Consider the following 15,286-nt stretch of genomic DNA (forward strand, 5'->3'; position numbering starts at 1 on the left):
GCCACCGTCCTGCCAGCCACAGGGGGCCAGCCCACAGCCAGCCCTCTGCTCAGGCCAGGGCCCCTCCCCCTCTGCTGGGAATCAGCCCCGGGGGCCTGGAGGGCTTTCAACACCACCTGGGAAATTGGTGATCAGCAAGTGACCTCGGCCTGTCACCCCCATTAGCAAAGAAATCTAATCAAACCAAGATGTCGGTAATCACCCATCAAATCCACAAAGGCTTAAGACACTATCATCCTATTTCTTGGTGAGGGTGCAGTGAGATGTGTACCCCAAGCCCTGTGGCAGGGAGAGTGAGTTATCGACATCACTGTCTAGAATGAATTCTGACTGAATATAAGAACCTTGAAAAATACTGCCTACTTCTTAACCCAGCATTTCACTTTGAGGAGTCTATCCAAAAGTCTATGAGAGTCTAAAATAGGAACAGAATGTTAGCACAAAACTGTTCACTGCAGCATTGAAAACCACAGCAGGGAAAGGGCTAAGTAGCATGGCATAGTATACAGCCATGACACATGTTTACAAGGAATTTTAAATTAACTCACAAATGTTATTTAATGTTAATTGATAAAAGCATTCAAAGAGGCCTAAACATGAAGAATGTAAATATGTTGGAAATTTGCAGACATAGCATTAAAACTTTTACAAAAAACTTACCAAATGTGTAAAGAGTGATTTCTTGGGTGGTAAAATTTGTAGTGGTTTTGTTATTCTTTTCTGGATTGTTCTAAGCTTTCATCAATAGACACTGACAAATAAAAGGAAATGAATTGTTTTCAATGACTATATAAAAACCGAGTTAAGGAATGCACCAGAAATCGGTAGACTGGCTGTCTCCGAGGAAGGGCCTGGGGCAGGAGTCCATGCTGCAGGAAGCCTTGCTTTTCCATTTCTACCATCTGAAGTCTTCTAAGTCTTCTAAGTACCAGGCAGGTATTACCTATTGAAAAATAAAATAAAATTTTTGCAAAGGAGACCCAGAAGTAAGAATAGTAAAACCACAGAAGCCAAGAGGAAAGCCTGAGAGGAAAACCAGGAAAGTTCTTTCACCTCCTCGGGGAGACAGGACTCCAGGTCTCTCCTGCCCTCTCTTGCCCAGTGCCCATCACAGTCACCCCAGGACCCAGTTGGTCCAGGGTGGCTTCACTCAGCAAGGCCTGCTCCGTCTGACCAAACAGGTCAGGAGTTGGGTTGGGGTTTTTCCCAGGAATAAAGGCAGGCAGGCGAGGGGAGGGACTTCAGGGGACATCACTGCAGGGCCTCTGAGCTAGGACCCTGTGTCCCCTGGGTCTGGAACAGTTGGGCCCAACACATGAGCAATGAATGAGTGAGGCTTCCCCCAACTCCCCAATCACCTTCTATGAGTTGGGAGAACCGTGTGAACGGCCGACCACCCTGTGGGTCAGCAGAATCCTCTAAATGAGACCCTCACTTCCCAGGAGAACCTTCGCAGTCAATGTACTGAACCTTAGCCTTCGAGGAACTTTTCCAGCAGGGCCAGCAGCTGCTCCTTCAGGCTCTCATTGTCCATGACCAGCTTGGTCAGCTCCACAGCGTCCTTCCACTTCAGGTCCCCAAGGATGGCGGTGGCTTCATTATACAGCTTTAGCTTCTTATCAGGCGGCAGCTCTGTTACCATCTGAGGAATCGGCTTAGGCTGTCCATTGGTCGTTGATGCACCTAACAGACCCCCAACAGCCCCCCCTAGAAAACAAGGAAGGTTCAGTTAGTTGGTTTGATTAGTGCTCTTGCTGGGAGCACGTCCACCGCCGTGACGAGTGGGCACATTCCCGCGTGGGCCGGACCGGGCTCGGCTTCGTGCCCGCTCCACCCCACCTTGCGGGGGGCAAGGGTTTATGGGGTCTTCAGTTCATTTGGCTCAGATATTGACACCCCAACATGCCTTCCCTGAGCTCTGCACTCACAGATACAGCGCGAAGCCTCTCCCGCCGCACAGCTGTGCTAACGGAAATCTTCTCCAGGGCCTGCGGGTTTCCTGCTTCCCACACGCTCTCCTGGTAGAGCAGAGAGCAGAGACGCAAGTGCGTTTTCAACGGGAATCATCTCAGTGGTGAGGCTGAGTTGTCTCCATAATATGCTTTTTGCCCCTGAACTTCGGAAATTTCCAGTGAAATCGTTTCGCTAAAGGACCCTGGGGACAGAGGAGGAGACCTTGACTCTGAAGCAACGGTTTCTCATGCCAGCCCTCTAGAGCTGTATGATGGTAACTACCAAATACAACTTCCTCAACTACTTCTCTTCCTGTGACCCCGAAAAGGCATAACCATTATTATTAAAGGTAAATTTATGATCAAATGTAAAGTGCATGATATTGGGACTTGAAGCCCTTATGTCAATGGAAAGTTCTATGTGACCAGGCGGGTCCAGGTCGGCTACAGGAAGGTGCCCTGGGCAGGGGTCTCAAACTCAAAGGCTTTCAGGGGGCAGGCAGGAGGTTGAGAGGAGGGAAGAGGGCTGAGTGAGCCCGTGGGTGACGGAGAGCTGGGTCCCTGTCTAAGGGGCAGTGGCTACCCCTCGCCTGTCCATTGCTACCACACGGAATGCCAGATCTGTATCCTGAAAAATGTCCCATGATTTTTAAAACGAAAATTTTAAAAGATTTTTATTTATTTGAGAGAGAGAGCTAGAGAGAGAGAGACAAAGAGCACAAGCAGGGGAGAGAGAGAAGCAGGCTCCCCGCCAACCAGGGCACCCAATGCGGGGCTCGATCCCAGGACCTTGGGATCACAACCTGAGTTGAAGGCAGATGCTTAAATGACTGAGCCACACGGGCATCCCTAAAAAGTTCGATCTTTAAATACCGATGATCGGATATGAATAGATGCAGCCTGGCTGGATTTAGTGACTCTCTCCGAAAGAGCAGAGCGTGGAAAGTGGGACCCTAACATCACAGTGGGGAAAGCTGGCACAGACCCCCTTAACCAGGTGATCAAGGTGGACATCGCCAGGGAGGCCTATGGATGTCACATGTCCCTGGAATGGTGCTATGAGACACGCATCCACCTGTGTCCTCAGTAAGCTTTCCAAAGGTCCCTAACCCCGGGCTAAGCATGAGAGAGCCCTCAGGGAGACCCAAACAGAGAAGCATTCTACAAATACCTGCCCAGTTACTCCTCAAAACTACCCAGGCCATGAAAGCAAGCAAAGTCCAAGCAACTGTCACAGACCCGGGGAGACGAAGCAGGCATGAGAACTAAATGCACTGTGATAGCTTGAGCTGGATTCTGGGACAGGAACACATCAGTAATGCAAAAACTGGCAAAGTACAAATAAAGCCTGGAGACCTCTTAGTAGTGACGCATCGGTGTTGGTTTCTTACTTTGACAAGGGCACCTGGTAACACAAGATGTTAGCGTCAGGGGAACGGAAGCGGTGAGGGATACACGGGAGTTCTCTGCACGGTCTCGTCAGCTTGTCTGTAATTCTACTACTATTCCAGAATAAAAGGTTTATCTGAGAGAACAGAGCCCGGCCAGAGAGAACCCGGGTGTGGGCTGGACCCCACCGACAGACAGTAAAGCTTGCACCCTCTCCAGAAGCCGAGTGTGGAGGCATCTGAGCACACAGCTCCCCTAGGGCTGAGCCCAGGCCAGCATCTGGCCCTGGAGGCTGAACGCCGCCCCTGGCCACCCTTCCCCTCTGCTCCAAAAGCAGGGAGGATTCGGGGAGGGAAAACCAGTCATTTACAAGTTTTACTGAACTTTTCCCCATGACACCCGTGAAGCGCTTAGAGCCCAGAGTTGCCCTCATCTGCACTAAACCGTTAGGAGAACAGCAAGATTTGATTTAGAGCAGCACTTAATGCAAAAAGTCGCCAGGAATATCGACCAGCAAATTACTAACAGTTTGGAGAAGAGAAAATTCCTTGGTTTTCTAGGTAAAATAATGTTCCCGCCCACGACTAGCAGCTGCAAGTAGCGAGTCCCCCACTTCTCCTGGCAGACATCGTGTTCTCTACCAGCGCTGACACAACCCAGACAAAATACATGCTCCCACAATGGCATCTGGGAACAGCTATATGATAAAGGATTCCATCAAGCCCTCCCCTGAGCACCTTACATGGGGGGGGACAAAGATGTAGACTGTCACTGAGGAAGGAGGCAATGGCCTTGTCTCCTCCCTCAATGGCTGCTGCTTCGATGTTGAGAAGCTGAAGTCAGGACTCACTAATTCACAGGCTGCTAAGGGACACGGACAGGTGGACGGTCTGAGGCCCCCAACACGCTGACTTACTCCCCAGTGTGACCTCAGTGTCATGGAATGTCCCTGTGTGCCAGTCCTGCCACAGAAACATAGAGCAGAGCAGGAAGCCATGCCAGGAGCCGGAAACAGAAGCCAACCTGGGCAGACAGGCTGTCACCTCTCCAGCCTGTGTCGTGGGAAGACTGCAGGCCGGACTGGGAGCTCTCCCCCGTCGCCGGCACAGGCTCCCGCACAGAGTGGCGTCCAGTGATGCTCTGAGCCCAGTGCGTCCGACCATGCAGCAAAGCTCCCTGTGTTGCAGGGTCCATCTGAGGCACCTCCCGGGAGAACTAACCCAGCCCCTCCTCAAGTGAGGCCCACACAGCAGCCCTGACCCACGGGTCAGACCACACGGGAATGCTTCCTGCTCCGAAGCCAGAGGAAGCAACCCTTCCTGGCTCCAAGAATGATAGGAAAGTGGGCCAAACCTCCATTCATTGCTGGAAACTCGCTGTCAAGTAGAAGCAGGGGGCAAAAGCGGGGGGCAGGGACGACCCCTCTAGGATATTTGTGCTTTTTCTGCCTGAGACTGTTTGCTTTCAGAATGGGGAGTCGCTCTGAATGAGCTCATGTAAAACAGCCAGACAGCGTCTGCTCCTAGGGGGTGCTCAGCAAACCCAGCTTCCTCCCGGGTTCCCTTCTGCAGTGACCTGTCATGGTGATGGGGAAGGAGACCATCCAAGGGACCCAGGACACCCTTTCATCTTCAGATACCCGGATACATCGCTGAGGGGAGAGGCACCCTCCAGGTCTGCATGACACGGATGCCATTTCGGGAAAGCCCTGCGTTTCTGAGACCTTCACGCTCAGAAGCCTGTGTTTTCAGTAGGAGGAATTAGGGACACAAATCATGTCACTGAAGCAACCTCAACTCAACCAACATCTCCCACAGTACGGAGACTTCTGTGAGGTCTCTGTGGTTTCGTAGGCCTTTGTTACAATGCCCCCGAGCTGACTGTCCCCGCGAGCTTGCGCTTACCCGCAGCTAGTCCGGGTGGTCCTCCGACCAGACCACCGATGAAGGCCCCAGACCCTGCGATCGTCGCGCCCTTCCCAATGTCCACTTTCATTTTGCTCTCCTCAGCGATGGAAACAAGCAGCTTCATGACGTCATCCACCGAGATGGGCTTCATCATGAGCCTCAAAGGAAGCATTTCAAAGGGAGAGTTTTAATGAGCGTCAGAGTATCTGCACCCAAATGTTACTCTGGCTGGTGTGCAGAGGAATAGTCCTCATGTAGAGAACGGGAGCTCTGCCGTACGCGGGACAGACGGCACCAGCCCTGTGGTTGGGTCCCTGTCACGGATGAAGCCAGGAAGCATTTAGTTCATAAGCAACACAGTCCGCAGAAGGGAGGAAAGGTCTTCCTTGCCCTCTGCTTCGCTTCTGATTTGTGCCGGGTTACGGAGCCGGCCTGGCCCCAGGCTCCCGCGGGTCATCACTAGTGAGACAAGCGAGCCCTCTCTTGAGTCTGCGCCCTTCCTGCTGCCTCAGGCTTCCCCAGGGCACAGAGCCTGGCGGAGAGCAGGACGTCCCAGCCTCCACTCCCCTGTCATGGGACAGGGAACGGAGCTCATGCCAAGCCAAAAGGGGGCAAGTACTGACTCCATGACCACACTGGCCTTGTGCCCACCCCTGTCCGCCTGTGACCCTGAGCAGAGCGTCAGAGTCCTCACCTGTAAAATGAGACAACCCACCTACCAGCTGGATTCTGGAAAGGTCTGGGCAGAATGGATGCAAGTACCTGGTTTAGTCTGAAACACTGCGGCCCGCAGACATGTTGGCTCTAAATGAATATTCTGTTGCTGAGACAACCACTGGCTTTTCCATCAGCAGCCACCCCTAAAGCCCGTCCAGTTCTGCATGGGGGATGGTAAAGGCGGGGGCAGGTTGACCCTAAGGAGGACCAGTAAGATGGGACAACCAGAGAATAAACTAAACCACAGAATTCCAGGGCTTTGCATCTGTTCCGATAGACAGACAGATGGACCTTTGGACGAATGACCTTAGAACAATTCTCTGAGGTCACAATACTTTTTGCTGCACTGGTGGGAAACTGGGAGGCAGGCAGGGCTGGGGCGGGGTGGACTCTGCCCCAGGGTCAGTGGGCATGGAGACCCACAACACGGACGGGCCACCTGACAGGCCCCAGAAGTAAAATCAAAGTGGCCACGAGCTGATGCTTCTCGTTTTGGCCTCGGCTGGACTAGGGCTCGAAGGGCACTTCCTTCCATCACTCCGCTTTTCATGCAAGCAGTCCCTAAAGGAACTTGACAAAGCTTGGGGCAGACCCTGTTGCTCAGTAACTCTTGGTTACATCTTTTTTTGACCCATGAAAAATCCAGAACCAGCCTCTCATGTAAAATCATCCTCCCAGTCCTGGGAGAGACTTCTGATCCCCTAGAATGAATCTCTGGGTCTGCTGGATCACCACAGTCAGGGTTCAGGACCTCTCCGCCGTCCCAGCAGAGGTAAGGCATGTCCTGTGCTCTGGCCCCTGCCGTGTTCTGAGATCCGTGGTTCTCCACAAGGGCACAGAATCACTGATGACCTTGGGAAATGCAGCCCGTGTGCGTGGGCTGAGATTCTGCGTGGGGACAAGCTCCAGCTGGTCTCTAACCCCACCTCGGACAGCAAGCCTCTACGAGTGCATGACCCAGACATCGGACATCTGCTGCTTGGTGCTCGAGTTCAGAAAGTGCAAACAAGCCTCCCCCAATGTGTCTCTTTGACCAAGTGGGGTGTAGAGGCGATGGAGGGACAGGCCCTGCAGGGGTGCTCAAGGGACGGAGAAGGAATCAAGGGTGCCTGCCCCCGCTTTTGCCCCATGTGTCCTGGACCTGCCTACACACCTCTGAGCTTCCCACACCTTTGCTCACTACCAGCATCCCCTTGCAGACAGAGTCCACGCCGCCCCCTCCATCCTGGAAGAGAGCCCATGTGAAGGTCAAGACTTGTCCACAAAGGTTACAATAGTAAAATAGCATTCTAACAGCAAAGGGACTGCACATGGCAGAAGTCACTAAGAAATGAGGGGATGGAGGGTGTGACTCAATTTATCCAGTAGCCATGGTCTGTGAAGCTACGCAAATGAGTTTTATTTAAAATACTAATTTATTTCAAATATTGATAACCATTGAATTAATTTCATGATAAAACCTTTCTAAAGTTAACAGTCCTTATGTAAAACATCTAGTCATCATATAGCTTATATCTGGTTTATATGCAGCTTTCTATCTGTCAGTTATGCTGGGAAAAGGGGAGTCGAAACTCAATCCGGGGAATGCCACTCTGGAGGCTGCAGTGAGCTCCCCATTTCCAGGCACATGAAGACCCTAAGCATGGTCTGCAAGGCGGGCTTCCTGGCGGGACACAGCCACTTCATACTCTATTGTCCATCAAAATCCTAGCTTCCCACCTGCTCTGAATGACTTCCTATAAACCCACAGGGGCTAATAATGCATCATTGTGCAAAGGGTACTCTGAACCTGCCCTTATGTGCTTGGCTCTTGTAAGCCTTGTCTTCCCAGTTCTGTAGGCCCCAGTGCGAAGGTCTCACGTGGACCCCACCAGCACTGTCAGATGAGCCCACAGACATTTTAAGACTGAACTATTGCCAGTATTTGAAAATCAGATTTCACATACATCTGATTTCTGATTTTTCTTGAGAAATCAAAAGAGGGAGCCCCCCGGACCACCTTCCCGCAGCCACAGAGGCAAAGCTAAGCCGGTACTGCCTTCTCTCTGCCATAGGCCCTATCAGGGCCACCTTCCCCACCCAGGGGCCCATAAACAGGTCACTCTGCAGCCTCTCAGAGTCTCCCTGCTTCATCTTCTAAAGGTAAAGAAGCTACCAGTCCCCAGCAGAGGAATGCTACCCTCCGAGATGCTTAACCCCCATTCCTGGTCATCTCTAACTTACCCCGCAGGGGAGGCTGGGGGTGCTGACTCACCGGGCATCCTTCCAGGACTCTGTCCTGCATATGTAACCCCTGCCGCCCTACCCACGCGCCTGGGTCCTCGAGGAGGGTGACGCACACCCTGGGGTTACTGAGGAGGGCACACACATGTGGGTACCTGGGGAGGTCATACACACACTCAGGGTCACTATGCGGCGCGGCGCTGGGTGCAGGGCCCTGAGCGCAGCTGCAGGTTCTGACCCCAGCTTGGCCACTTCTGCTTACTTCTGATGTCAGCCTCTCCGTGCCTCAGTGTCTTCATGTGGCAAATGTATACCCTAGCGACGTGGGGTGGCTCCGTAGCCCGCAGGCCTCCCCGCACTGCACTCCGGGCACCGGGTCTCACAGGCACAGCACCAGGCACTGAGTCCTTCACCTGCTGGGATGCGGCTTGTGGTGCCGGGGAGACCCAGGCCGGTGCTTCTCTGGCCCCTGCCCTACCTAGTGTCTCCTGGCCTCTTGGCTGTCCCAGTGCACAGGTCCCGCCCTCCCCTCCCCTGCCTACTGGCTCTCCCGCAGAGGGGGGCCTTCTGGTCTCCACTCACCATGGCCCCACTGCAACCAGCACAGCCACCACAGCCAACACAGTCGCTGCCACGGCCATCTGGTTGTGCTGCGCTGGCTTCGACTGCTTGTCCGGGGCTCACCTAGGTCCCCAAGCAGAAGGACTCCAGAGGAGCTTCTCTTTCTCCAAGTCAAATTGTTGGCCCTCGTTCCGGTACCTGGGCTGGTCGCCGTGCCCCCCAGACTGCACTCCTTCCCGTCTATCGCCAGCCCTCTACCTCAGCCCACACACGTTTTAGATGGGCTTACTCAAGCCTGGAGAGGCCTCTCCCTTTGGCCTTTGATTCACGATCTCTGACCCTTAGGCCTGCGGAAGCTCCTCCTTCCCCTCAGTGCACACTGAAGAGAGCCCAGCAACCTGGAGAAGTCCCAGGTGCTAAGTTCATGTTTGCTGATCGTATGGGCCCAAGTCCAACATAAACTGCACCCCATTTCAGGTCCTGGCACCGGGGACCTCTGGGTGTGGGGGTTTGAAGGGCTCAGCGCTGGCTTTACTCCTGGGTTCCAAGGGAAGGGGGAGTCCAGCTTCCAGGACAAAGCTGAGGTTGGGGAGCATCCTGGGAGGGGGCAGAGGTGGGGGTGGTGTGCAGGGAATACTTTAGAGGGAACACCCCCCACCCCGACACACACACACACACACACACACACACACACACACACACGCACAGAAGGGCTGGCATTGAACCACCTCAAATCTGAAAAGGGCTCTGGGGGCTTTCCATGGCCTAGCCCACTAATCCTGACAGCGTCCTCCCACCTCGGCATGGCGGCCACTGCCGTATTACACATAGGAGCAGTGAGGTACAGAGAGGCTGGTCTCCCCAAGGACGCCCAGGTAGGGAGTGTCAGGGTCCAGATTCTAATCTGGGTCCACCGGGCTCAAAGCCGTCGCCGTAACCAGCCCTCTGCCTGGCTTTCCAGGAAGCCATACACACCCAGAGGACGGGCCTCTTTCACACTGCCAGAGTCATTTTGTTTTCTTCTTTCTCCTCTCTTGAACGGGAGTATGTGTGAATACACACACATGCATATATACCATGTATACACACACATCTAAATATACACACACATATACATATATATGCATATCCTATAGTATGTACATATCCCAATAAGGTCTTTTTTTTTTTAAAAAAAGAGATGTATTTGCTGACTTACAAAAAGCTGTCCATATTTAATGTAGACAACTCAATGAGTTTGGGGATAAGTATACACCTGTGAGTCCATCATCACAATCTATACCATAAAATTATCCATCACTCCAGAAGTTTCTTCCTGCCCTTTTTATTATTATCACTGTGCATGTGTGTTTGTGTGTGTGTGGTAAGACCACTGAACGTAAGAGTTACCCCCCTTAGTATACCTTTACCACACAATACAATATGAGTAGCTACAGGCAGTGTGCTGTGTAGATTCCCAGCATTTGTTTGTCTTACAGACCGAAACTTTGTTTCTTTACCTATCATCATTTTGTTACTTCTGTTTCCCTTCTGTCCTCATTCTGAGAAGGGGCCTCAAGCATTAACCAAGGTTCCCTGGGCACAGTGAATCACCCCATCTAGTTCCAAATTTTGCTTGAGTTTGGGTGACAACCATCTCCAGGCTCAGGCCTGGGGGAGATTCTTTCATTTCTCTGCGGGTAGCTCCCTCTGGCATCTCCTTAAAGAATTGGGATGCTGAGTCCCCCAGAGGTGGGAAGGGGAGTCCTGGTAGGCAGGAAAGATGCTTGAAGGGAAGGAAACTGCAAAGTCGTGGCCCTCCAGAGAAGGTGAGCTGTAAGAAGTCCAGCCAATGTTGCACCTGTCAGCAACCTGGGACCTACATTCTGTTTGAATGAAGTGATAAAATGGCTGCACACATGAAAGCCCATCAATGTAACACACGTTAGGACAGTCTCCTAGTAGAAGCCAGGCCTCCTGCAGAGTGGGTCCTGTGAATGATAGGTGCACAGTGGGGTTCTGAGGTCTGGCAGGGTGACCTTGGGAAAGTCGTTCAATTTCTCTTTACCTCAGTTTGCTCTTTTGGATGGATGGATGGATGGATAGATGGATGGATGAAAAGTTGAGTGGATTGGTGGACAGATGGATGGGATGGATCAATAGACAGGTGGATGGATGGATGGAGGAACGATGGATTTGTGGATGCATAGATGGATGGGTGAATGGATGCATGGATGTAGGGTGGATGTATGGATGGATAGATAGATGCATGGATGGCTGGTTGGAGGGAGGGAGGGATTGATGGTTGAAAGGAGGGACAGATGAATGAATGGACAGTGGATAGTTGGAGGGATGGACATATAGATAGATGGATAGATGAATTCATCATGAGTAGATGGATGGACACATGGATGGAACAATGGATGGATGGATTGATGAATGGATGGATGGATGTGTGGATGAAAGGTTAGATGAACGGATGTGGGATGGATGGATACATGGATAGAACAATGGATGGATGGATGAATGGTAAGAGCTCATTCGTACATCTACATAGCCAAGAGCAAGAGCTTCGGAGTTGGACAGCCTTGGATTAGAGTGACCATTCTGCCACTTTCCAGCAGGGTGACTTGGGAAAGTCCTGTAAACTCTCTGAGCCTCCATTTTCCCATGTGCAAAAGGAACTACCTTTATTGGGATATTGCCAGGCTCAAGGGAACTATCTGCCAGACATTTAGCACACGGCCTAGTACACAGAAAATGCCCAGCAAGTTCTCACTGGTATTACTATTGTTAACTTAGAGCTCTCCAAGTCTTAAGATGATCCTGCTCAAACACCATTTTTAAGGGGCTCCAAACTTGACCTGCAAGTCAGAGGTCACACTTATGTGACACGTAAGGCCATAAGATCCATTTGGGACTCCCCTGAAGATGGATGGGTTTAGGAAGAGTCTTTTTCCCTTGGTGCTGTGCTCTGTGGTACCAGGTGGAGAATGGAGATGAAGAAGGTGGCTTTTAGATGAGAAATTCACTGTATCTTTTCATGCTAGAAAAAAAAGTAAATTAAATCAAAGGAAAAGATTGTTTTGACAATATTTGTGTGCCTAAAGATTGTTTAGCAAACATTAACAATATGAGGGATGGACTATAAATAGATTAGCAATAAATAGAATTCAAGGTAAAGTGCTCTTAAAAGAATGTCTCATTTTTAAAAAAATGAACAAGTCATCAAGAAAAATATAATAGACCAGATAACAGTTGGAGAACATCAACTAGGTAAATGATATGACAGATGGTTCAAAAGAGAATGATTTGAATTTCTATGGGTTAAATAATCGATAAAATAATTAAATGTTTTTGCAAAACTGACTCTTACGACCAAGAAGCAAGAGTCACACATTAAGCGAAGGCTATCACATTGAGCAATCACACAATGTGTCTGAAATGTGTGCCTTGTCCAAACCCACATGACTCAAGCTTTGTTCATTCTAAGAATGTTCGGCAGTTGCAAGCATAACCTTTGTTTTGTTAAATGGAAGATAAACACTTTCCTAATTTTATTTCATTTTTGAAGGTCAAGTCACTTTTTCCTTTTTTAATTTTCTCTCTGATTGTGAGTTGACCCACATTAAGAAAGTTGTTGTCCTCAGATAAGAAGGACCATCTGCATGTACCATGAACCGAGGTGTGGATGTGAGTTTTCTTTCTCCAGCAGAAGACCTCAAAGGGAGGCACGTCCCCAAAATAGCCGACACACGCCAGTGCTTTCAAATACAGCTGTGATGTCCAGAGTCCAAAGGGATTGCTCTCAGAGAAAACAGCTTCTGCATGTTTGGAGTGTGGCTGAACATGAGGCACTTGGCCTCAGAACATTTCCATTATGTTCTGACTCTAATTGTACTTCTGAGGGGAAACTCAAATCAACAAAAACCAGTATTGAGCAATTACTGTGGGTGTGCACGTGGGACTGAGCCCAACGCCCTGGTCCTAGGGCCTTAGTCTCCAGGGAGGCAGGGTCACAGAAAGACTCGGGATGCTGAGCCACAGAGCAGGAACAGGGACCATCAGGGGTGCTGTGGGAGGAAAAGAAAAGTGTGAAGGGCCTGCATCTCACTCTGGGGGTCAGAGAAGACTTGCGGTGGGGGGACAGTCCACCTGAGGCCTGAAGACTGGATTTCCCAGGTGAAATTCAAAGGGAAGAGTGTTCCAGAAAACAGCGGAAGTTCAGATATGAGACAGAGAGAGATCACTTGCCCCAGGGAGCGGCCAGCCTGCACACTGAGAAAGGATGACCTGGATGTTGACACTAATGACAAAGGACCCCTCCAACATCCAGCATCAGGCTTCTGGGCTTCCAAGCCTCTGAGGGCTCAGGAAGAGGCAGCCTGCGGGTCTATAGGTACGTGTGGAAACCACAGCTCCCCCTGACTGCCCGACCCGGGAGACGCAAGGTGGATGCAGGGCTCGTGCCCTGGGGCTCCCCTCCTTCTGCGGGGCCTCACTGTCTCCTGCAGCCCCTCTCTGCCGGCGATGGAAGTAAGGAAGGGCCCTGGTCACCCCTGAGCTCTGACCTGAGAAAGGACACAGGCCGAGGCTCCAACACTGGGGTGAGACCTTCCCAAGAGCTGGGCAGGAGCTCATGGGAACTAAGCAGAGACGCAGGCGTGGGGACAGCTGCCATCGTGGCTGCAGCTGGCAATGAGCCAGGCACTCCCGGAATGGCAACAGGACAATCTGCTTTAGTTGACGGCTCTGTTATGTTCATTTTGGATGGAGTGTCTCAACAGTGGCACTGCTGACATTGGGGCTGCACGATTTTAGGTTATGGGGGGCTGTCCTGTGCATTGTGGGAGGTTTAGCTGTGTCCCTGGCCTCCAGGCACTAGAAGCCGGGAGTACCCCAAATTGTGACAACCAGAAATGTCTCCAGACATTGGGCAATGTCCCTTGGGAGCAAAACTGCCTACAGTCGAGAACCATTGATTGTAAGGATGGATTTCTTTTTTTTTTTTTTTAAGATTTTATTTATTTATTCGACAGAGATAGAGACAGCCAGTGAGAGAGGGAACACAAGCAGGGGGAGTGGTAGAGGAAGAAGCAGGCTCATAGCGGAAGAGCCTGATGTGGGGCTCGATCCCATAATGCTGGGAATACGCCCTGAGCTGAAGGCAGACGCTTAACCGCTGTGCCACCCAGGTGCCCCTAAGGATGGATTTCATGAAGACCATCTCCAGGCTGTTCTCCAAGAGACCCAGGAGACTGACCTGCCCACAGAAGCATCAAGGGTTGGTTTATGCCATGAGAGAGCCTATAATAATTCCAAGGTAGTTGTAGAAAAAGAATAGATAAAGAATCTCCATCCTCTGCAAGTTCCCTTTCTAGACTGCCAACTTAAAAAGGGTGCCCTCTCTGGGCTGGTGCAGCCTATAGGACACATCCGGTAAAGTGAAGTGAAGGTTGCATGTTGGCTCTCTCTCATCTCTGCTGAGCATCTTTGTGCAGTGAACAACCTACTCAACTGTATGCTATGATCTTGAAAGGAAAACTGCCTTCTGGTCTCAGAACTGGGAAATATTCCAAACCAAAGGCAAATAAATACATTCCAGGTTTTAGTTAGATGCAGCACTGCCCATTGGGAAAGTCTGTTCTATGCTTTAAAGGATGCATTCACATGATAATTGTCTTTCTCTGCTTGACTTATTTCACTCATATATGGAACATAAGAAGTAGGAAGATTGGTAGGAGAAGAAAGGGAAGAAGAAAGGGGGGGTAAACAGAAGGGGGAATGAACCACGAGAGACTATGGACTCTGCGAAACAAACTGAGGGCTTCGGTGGAGGGGGATAGGATAGGCTGGTGGTGGGTAGTAAGGAGGGCACATATTGCATGGAGCACTGGGTGTTATACGCAAGTAATGAATCATGGAACTTTACATCAAAAACTGGGGATGTACTGTATGGTGACTAACATAATATAATAAAAATATTAAAAAATAATAATAATAAATAAAAATAAATAAATAAAGGATGCATTCAGGAAAAATGTAAACCAAGCAAGAAGGTTTAGGCTCTAGGTAGTCAAACACCCTTTGACCAGGTGAAACCCTGTCCCTAAGTGACCCTGATTGTAGCCAGAACCCATGTGACCAGTGCTCCTGTCAGGGAGGATGGGGGGCAAGGGTGCAGGGGGTTCAGGGCAATTTTAACACCAGAGAATAAAAACCAGAAGGGACCCACGTTCTTAAACAGGACATAGATTTTTTTTTAAGAGTTTTTATTTATTTATTTGACGGAGAGAGAGACAGCCAGCAAGAGAGGGAACACAGGCAGAGGGAGTGGGAGAGGAAGAAGCAGGCTCCCAGCAGAGGAGCCTGATGCGGGGTTCGATCCCAGAATTCCAGGATCACGCCCTGAGCCAAAGGCAGATGCTTAACGACTGAGCCACCCAGGAGCCCCAGGAAATAGATATTGCAAAATCACTCGTGGTCACGATGCAGAGAGCTGCTGTGTGCCTGCCTGGCCTTAGACGCTTCTGCTGCATGAGTCCACACACTCTGCGG

The 15,286-nt window shown here is 50.7% G+C and overlaps 1 protein-coding gene across 9 annotated transcripts in view; it reads right to left on the reverse strand.

Annotated features, from left to right (window-relative positions):
- Positions 1-528: 528 nt before the first annotated feature.
- Positions 529-15,286, reverse strand: part of LOC113244699 (protein C19orf12 homolog) — a 68,189-nt gene continuing 53,431 nt past the window's right edge. For 2 of the 9 annotated variants that reach the window (XM_057314286.1, XM_057314285.1), the window contains exons 3-5: positions 5,246-5,406; positions 1,471-1,707; positions 530-943 (exon numbers count right to left, since the gene is read on the reverse strand). In XM_057314286.1, the coding sequence (XP_057170269.1) occupies positions 1,472-1,707; positions 5,246-5,402 (393 nt within the window). In that variant the 5' untranslated portion in view covers positions 5,403-5,406 and the 3' untranslated portion in view covers positions 530-943; position 1,471. Of the gene's footprint in view, positions 944-1,470; positions 1,708-5,245; positions 5,407-8,770; positions 9,713-9,946; positions 12,802-15,286 lie in introns of those variants that run through there. The other 7 variants (XR_008960131.1, XR_008960130.1, XM_057314284.1 and 4 more) reach the window with 6 other exon arrangements.

Source organism: Ursus arctos, unplaced genomic scaffold (genome assembly GCF_023065955.2).
Source record: "Ursus arctos isolate Adak ecotype North America unplaced genomic scaffold, UrsArc2.0 scaffold_19, whole genome shotgun sequence".
Taxonomy (NCBI): domain Eukaryota; kingdom Metazoa; phylum Chordata; class Mammalia; order Carnivora; family Ursidae; genus Ursus; species Ursus arctos.